At 45.9% G+C, this 7,262-nt stretch overlaps 1 protein-coding gene across 1 annotated transcript; it reads left to right on the top strand.

The window, feature by feature from the left end:
• The first annotated feature begins 720 nt into the window (after nt 1-720).
• On the top strand, nt 721-5,869 carry ip6k2b (inositol hexakisphosphate kinase 2b). Its single transcript, XM_080425258.1, has 5 exons — nt 721-1,364; nt 3,998-4,232; nt 4,360-4,526; nt 4,681-4,856; nt 4,965-5,869. The coding sequence occupies exons 1-5, from the start codon at nt 1,136-1,138 to the stop codon at nt 5,553-5,555; spliced, it is 1,398 nt and encodes a 465-aa protein (XP_080281384.1). The 5' UTR covers nt 721-1,135; the 3' UTR covers nt 5,556-5,869.
• Nucleotides 5,870-7,262: the final 1,393 nt, after the last annotated feature.

A 7,262-nucleotide genomic window follows, 5' to 3' on the forward strand; every position in this document is an offset into this window, starting at 1 on the left:
AGGAGAGTAGGGTTTTACATTCCTTCACTACTTTTGGTAGGGCATTCCACATTTTTGTTGCATAGCAGGAGAACGAATTCAAACCCTTGTTTGTGCCAAATCTGGGTTGGACGTGATCTGGTGTTGTGACTGTGGACTTGGGTAACTTAACGTTGTGGTGTATCTTGTAGACCAGCCCAGGCCCATTGCAAGTTGCTGTACTCTGTCCTCTACCCTGAGCCATCCGACCCTAAACCCTTACCAGTTTGTTTTGGGATGTCTGGAGCCTTGTTTTTAAGGCTTTAGTGGTGTTGTGGTACTGTACCACGAGGTGCATGCATTATGCTTATGGGGGTCTGCAGACAAAAAATACTTGAAAATATTTAAGAACCACTGTTTTAAACAACATTACACAGCAAGCCCAAAATAAGCAACTACACTTTAGAAACAAGCCCCAAAAATCGCACCCACCAATATTTACAAGCAACTTTAGCAACTTTACAGAAAAGGAAGCCCAAAGTCGCTTATATTAAGCGGACTTGGCAACCCTGTTTGTTTGCCTGAACCTCTTGATCCTGTCCTAGGTACAGTGGCCCCTCCCAGCGACAGTTAGCGGCCTGTGATAGGCCCTCTGCGGGTAGAAGGCGGAGCTTAGGTACAGTGGCCCCGCCCAGTGACAGTTACCGGCCTGTGATAGGCCAGCTGTGGGTAGGAGGTGGAGCTCAGAGAACGAGAAAAGATCATTTTGTCCTTCGGAGCTCAGCTCAGAACGTCAGTTAACAGTAAACATCCTCAAGATCTTGTTTTCCACAGCATCGGAGCCGTCTAAATAGTCGTTTTTGACACCTACTTACACAGGGAAAATAATTTTAAATCCAACGGATTGACTCGCGTACATTCTCCGTGGATTAGGAAAGGCGATCTAAAGGATTTTCTCCTCTCTTTCTCTTTCTCTCTCCTTCCTGCTCTTGCCCTTTGTTTTTTTGCTGCTGCGTGTTGAGCAAGGCAACCAGAGCGGCAAACAGCGCTTCCTAGTGGGCTGATCTAGCAAAGGAACAGGATAGGGAGCTTAAAGCCCAGCAATCGAGTTCCTTGTCTCCCCGGCGACACCGTGGGTCCACCGCCCAGCTTCGCTGTCCGATGCGGAGTGAGGAGAATGAGCCCCGCTCTCGAGGCACTCATGCAGGCGGACGGGACACAGCCTCTATACCCCGGCGGGGGGAATAAAGGGGTGATGCTAGAGCCCTTCGTGCACCAGGTCGGGGGCCACTCCTGCGTACTGCGCTTCGGGGATCAGACCATCTGCAAGCCCCTCATCCCCCGCGAGCACCAGTTCTACAAGAGCCTCCCCCCCGAGATGCGCAAGTTCATCCCCCAGTATAAAGGTAAGGTACCCGAAACCAACTCTTGTGTCGTGTTTCAGAAATCAAGGGTGTTGTATGTATTTGTATGTCTCTTTTAGGTCTCTTATGTCTCAGTGCTTCTCTTGGATACAGGATAGGTGGGCACTAGGTACATCTGGGCACCTCATGGTAAAATTGGCTATTTTGTCCACAAAAAATAATAATAATATAATAATAAAAAAATTGTCTTATAGGAGACATCCGGACATTTTAAGTGTTATCTTTGATGTGTCGCTAATCAGTATACATGATGTGAACACGCACGGTACATCATTATCAGACATAATTGTATCCTTCAACTTCTTGTCTATGCACCAAAATGACTGGATATACAGGCTTTGTTGCAATTTGTAGCAATTGAAGACATATTAGACCTTAATTGTTCAATGTTTAAGTATGTTCTAATCATGTATACTTCACTTTACTTAAAAAAAAAATCCAAATGTTTAATTTTTTGGACAAAATAGACAATTCTACATCGAGGTGCCCAGATGTCCCTAGTGCCCACCTATCCTGTTACCCTTCTCTTACCCCCCTCTCTTCATCTCTCCATTGACAGCTATGCATGTGTGCTAGTATTGCATATTTATTGTTGTGATTTGAAGGAAGCATTGCAGCCAGGATATGGTATTGATGCACTATTATTATTATTATTATATGTATTATTTTGTAGATCATGTAGGTGCACTAAAGGACATCATGATGACACATGCACACACAACACTAAAACGTTTCAGATAGCATTTTTTTTTTTTTTGGTATTGTCCCTTTATGTAACATATTGAGTTCACTGGAGTGTCACGAGTCCTAGGGCACTTGTGAGATGTGACACTCTAGTGTGAGAGGCGGCATGATCGGTGACCTCCAGACAGACAACCACCTCTTTGCCAGGATGATGAGAAGCCAAGAGGCTGCCAAGATAGGGGCTAAGGTTTCTTCATGGGGTGTAGTTCCTAGTGCATCAAAAATAAATAGGACAGATCAGATCATTGGGTGGGGAGTTCCATATCTGGTTCAGGCCCGTCATGGAGACATACCTGATAGTGTGTGGAATATCACGTTCCAGATGGTCTCTGGTCTGATCTCAGTGTTCAGTGTGTGCCCTCAGATGTGCGCTCAGCAATCCTCCCGTGGCGTGTTATGTTATCTGACTCCTCATAATGCAGCATATGGGACTAAAAAAAGATTTGAGACATGGTGGACCAGGACTCAGACCTGATAGTGTAGGGTTCCTGCCATTAACATGCATTCTAAATAAATGGTTCTTCAACAACACGCCACCCCGTCCCATATAAAGTATTGAATCATCTATTCACACTCCCCTCCGTGATGTGATGACACTGCAGAGAGGACAGTGTGGGGATGGGGAAGGTGTAAAGCTATTAGCAGCCTGAGAAATCTGCAGAACAGTGACATCACTGCCGCTGCGCATGACGCTGCTCTCGGCTGAAGTTGCGGATGAAAGATGGCTGCTGGGTCCTATGGCCGGCCTTTAGCAGTTAGTGGTAATCCAGCAAGGGATTTTTAATCTTGGTGTGAATGCAGAGGGTTGGATTGGGTCTATTGTTTGTTTACATTTTTGTATAGGATATGTATCCATATTTCTGACTGCTGAATCTTGATCTCTTTTTTACTGATCGCCACTACTCATTCCTCTATCTATTGCTGTATGTAGTTTTTTTAATCTGTATCTGCAGCTGTGCTGTTTACTCCCCTGTGAGTGGTGACACTTCCCCCACTCTGCACAGAGGGGTGTATTACACAAGCCCTTACAAAGATTGTTTTTGGGGGGGGTGCATGTTTGTTGAGTCAAGGGTATCGTAAATTACCAGTTCAAGGGTTTACAGTGTGTTTATTGATTTCAAAACAGACTGTTCTCGAAACATCTGTTGGCCTCTTTCCATTTCTATGTCACATATTTTTTTGCTTTGTCGAATTGTATGAATAATTCCTTTTCTAAGAGACTAATGAAGAACATGTTATTGTCCAACCTGAAAAGACTTGCAACTTTTGGACTGTGCAAAAATACAAAGCCTATGCTTTAATATAACTGGACAATTTTTTCTTGGGTGTGTGATGCCCATTCAAAATCATTATCATTTAATCACGCCATATGAGTGAACATGTTCATTGTGGAATATGAATCCAATCTCGTTCTGGCTGTTTTGTGAATGCCTTTGATTTTGGAAAGAGTTGTTTTAAGTTAACTTTATTTTGTCCTCATGTGACCGCAATAAAAGTCTTGGTCAGTCTAACATGCTCCAGCCTCCTGTGGTGTTTGTGTCTCTGCTTCCAGTTTTATGGGCTATACTGTATGCTGTCACTGCTCTGATTACATGACATCTGCTGTTCATGCTAGCTTATGCTGTCTCTTCTGCCTCCCCCATCTCTATTTCTGCATCTGCCAAATCTTCTCCTTCTTTCTGGATCTTTCTCCTATAGATTTTTTTGTATCTGTAGTGTGTGCCTGTATGTATGTATTTCTTTACAGAAATGTGCTGTTGGAGACGAGATGGTTGGTAAGCGCTGATGTGGCAGAGGAAGCAGCCTGGCGACTGATGCTAAACCCCTTATCTTACCTGTCTCCCCTCTACTCCCTCATTTTGCCCTCTCAGGTGTTGTATCGGTCAGCTTTGAAGGGGACGAGGAGGGGAACCTTTGCCTTATCGCCTACCCCCTCCACACCAGTGAACCCGCCGATCTGGAAAACAAGGACCCCTCCACGGACTGCGAGCCCAAGAACAAGATGCTGAAGTGGAGCAACAAGAAGCAGTCTGTCTTGCTCCTGGACAACGACAACTACAGCAAAGACCGGACTCGACAGATCCGCAAGGAAGATAAGATGATGAGGTGAGTACACGGCTGTCGCATTGCCATTCGCATTGCCATTGCCACTGCATAACCGACAGGCTGATGGTTCCACATAAGCTGAGCTGTCATAGTAATTCTGAAATCTTCTCTTCTTTTTTTGGTGCAGTTATAACCGCGAGGAGTTGAAGCCGCAGCACCAGGCAGAGGTTCTCTGCTACAGCCTGGAGAAAGGCAATGTGGTGCCCCAGATCAAACACAACCCCTGGAGTCTCAAATGTCACCAGCAGCACTTGCAGACGATGAAGGAGAATGCCAAGCACCGCAACCAATACAGTATCCTTTCACAGAGCAGCTGGTGTTTGTCAATACACATTTTGTCATTTAATTATGAACTGGATGCCTGGATTGATGTCAATAAAAACATGGTGTATTCTATGTTAGTTTGCATATTCCATTGTTTCTTAGTTGGCCCTTAACCCCATCGCAGAATTCATCCTATTAGAGAACCTGACGTGGCGTCACAGGGTGCCGTGTGTCTTGGATCTGAAGATGGGCACACGGCAGCATGGGGATGATGCGTCAGAGGAGAAGAAAGCCAACCAGATTCGCAAATGCCAACAGAGCACATCTGCCGACATTGGAGTGCGACTGTGTGGTATGCAGGTAAAGCCAAAGCACAAAACACTCCTAAGTACAATGCCCTTCTGATAATACCATGTTAGCAAAGTAGTTTGCAGTGCCATGCTCATGTTTTGCGTTTGACCCCTACAGGTGTACCATTCGGACTCAGGCCAGCTGATGTTCATGAACAAGTACCACGGCCGTAAGCTGACCCTGTCGGGCTTCAAGGAAGCCCTGTACCAGTTCTTAAGCGATGGGAGCTGCCTGAGGCGCGAGCTGCTGTCACCGGTGCTGCGCCGGCTGAGAGAAATGCAGGCCGCCCTGGAGGCCTGCGAGTCCTACCGCTTCTACTCCAGCTCCCTGCTCATCATCTACGACGGCCAGCCCCCCAGGGCCCCTGCTAGACACAGGCACCGCGGTGGAGAGGAAGGCGACGAGGACGAGCCCTCCGATGATGAGGAGGAGGAAGGGGGAGCCTTCGGCTTCCCCCGTTCCTCTGCGACCGGCGGAAGCGCCGGTGTGGCCGGAGGCAGTGGCAACGGCGGCGCGGGCCGCTCATCCCGAAGTGCAGCTGAGGCCGGCAACCCCGCGGTGGATGTGCGCATGATTGACTTTGCCCACACCACCTGCCGCCACTACGGCGAGGACAGTGTGGTCCACGAGGGCCAGGACAGCGGCTACATCTTTGGCCTTAAGAACCTGATCACCATCATCTCCCAGCTGGAGGATGGTGCAGACTAAAACCGGGAGCTGCCATGCTCTTGAAACGGCATCCAGGGAATAGCGTGCTGACCTGAAGCCCTAGTCCTGCAATGGGGCATTCTCCTAATGCCCATATGGAGGTCTGAACCTCCTCCACTGGAGGGAGGGGGTGGCTGGGATGTCTCTGGGTCAGATAGGGGGCCCACAGATCGATCCTCCCCATTCCTAATATGGGACAGGACCGCTTGTGCTCTTCCTCGCACTTTTCCCTGTCTCGGGGACTGAAATACTGTACGAGACTTGACTGTCTGTTCACAGACACTTGGACTCCTGTAGCATCCTAGAACTCTCCCTCCTCCTCCTCCTCTGTTACAGACTAGTTAATCTTTACTGTTAGTGCTCTCTGAGAGAGAAAATGAATCATGAATGAGAAAGAGAACAGAGACAAATTGAAGCTCAATGATAGTTCTAGATTTTGGTGCTTTTTTCCTGTGAAATGACAAAATAGGGTTTTTGGGGGATGAAGTTTGAAAGACTGCCGTTCCCCAACAGCACAGCACATAATAGTGGGGACTGACTGAACAACATGCTGACCTGGGCTGTCGGCACCCTTGTAGCAATTGGCAACTTATTTTGTGTGGGACATTTTACATTTTCCCATAGTGTCTCTGCAGACCCCAGTAACAAGCAGGCTTTTTGTGCATCCATTGGGGCACGTAGATTTACAGCAGCAACAATTTTTTGTTTTTGCGATGGAAGAACAAGATGATTACGGTGTAGAAAAAGAAGGGATTTGCCTTTTTCAGCCCTTTGTCTCCCCTGTGCTATTGCACCAGAAACATTTTGAATGGGTGTTATGGGGATGATATCCTTGTATTGTCACTTTCCTTTGTTTTACTCCTCTTCATTCCTTAAACGGCAACTTAAGAAGAGAATATATTGATAAGAACAATAGATATAAAGAAAACATAGAAGCTATTTATTTGAAATATTTGTAAAAAAAAAAGAATCAAATAAACAAAGATGCGAAATAGATAGAGACAAAGATGACATTCCATATTGTCGCTCTCTATGTTATGTTCTGATATGGACTTAAGTGAATTTTGTTTTTGCAAGTGCAGGTACCTCTTGTATACCTGTGTGTCAACAGTATGTTGGAGAATAAAGACATTTGTTTGTGGTAAAAGTGGTGTCTAATTGTTATGTTACATTAATTAACTGACCATATTCACACGGTGGCCAATTTATTCTCATGTCATATGGGGGGGGGGACTCTGGCTGACAGCATATACTCAGAGCAACATACCACATTGTGACGGAGCAATCGAGTTTGTAGTCCTAAAACCCATAAAAGGTATCAGTCAACGTATAACGTATGTGGTACTGGTTAAGATATTTTCATGTTTTATTCTACCACAAAATGATTATCCCACTTAAGAATTTTGAAGCTTTTACGTTTCATTAAAAACTAAAGCAGTTGCTATCAACTGGCTAAATGAGACTCCAGAGGTTGTTGGGGACATAAAACATCTTCACGCTGTACACAAACATTCGTGGTGGGGACATTGGGTCGTAAATGGTGCATTTATATAGCGCTTTTATCCAAAGCGCTTTACATAGATTGTGCATTACATTTACCCACACATTCACACACCGATGGCAGAGGAAACCATGCAAGGCACCAACCTGCTAATCTGGAGCAATTAGATTTAGCGTCTTGCTCAAGGACACTTCGACACTAACTCT

The sequence above is a fragment of the Gymnoscopelus braueri genome (genome assembly GCF_963280865.1).
Source record: "Gymnoscopelus braueri genome assembly, chromosome: 3".
NCBI lineage: Eukaryota > Metazoa > Chordata > Actinopteri > Myctophiformes > Myctophidae > Gymnoscopelus > Gymnoscopelus braueri.

Coding starts and splice junctions, on each gene's coding strand:
- ip6k2b (XM_080425258.1), top strand. CDS start 1,136: ATGAGCCCCGCTCTCGAGGCACTCATGCAGGCGGACGGGACACAGCCT. Junction 1,365..3,997: donor GTTCATCCCCCAGTATAAAG/GTAAGGTACCCG, acceptor TTGCCCTCTCAG/GTGTTGTATCGGTCAGCTTT. Junction 4,857..4,964: donor TGCGACTGTGTGGTATGCAG/GTAAAGCCAAAG, acceptor TGACCCCTACAG/GTGTACCATTCGGACTCAGG.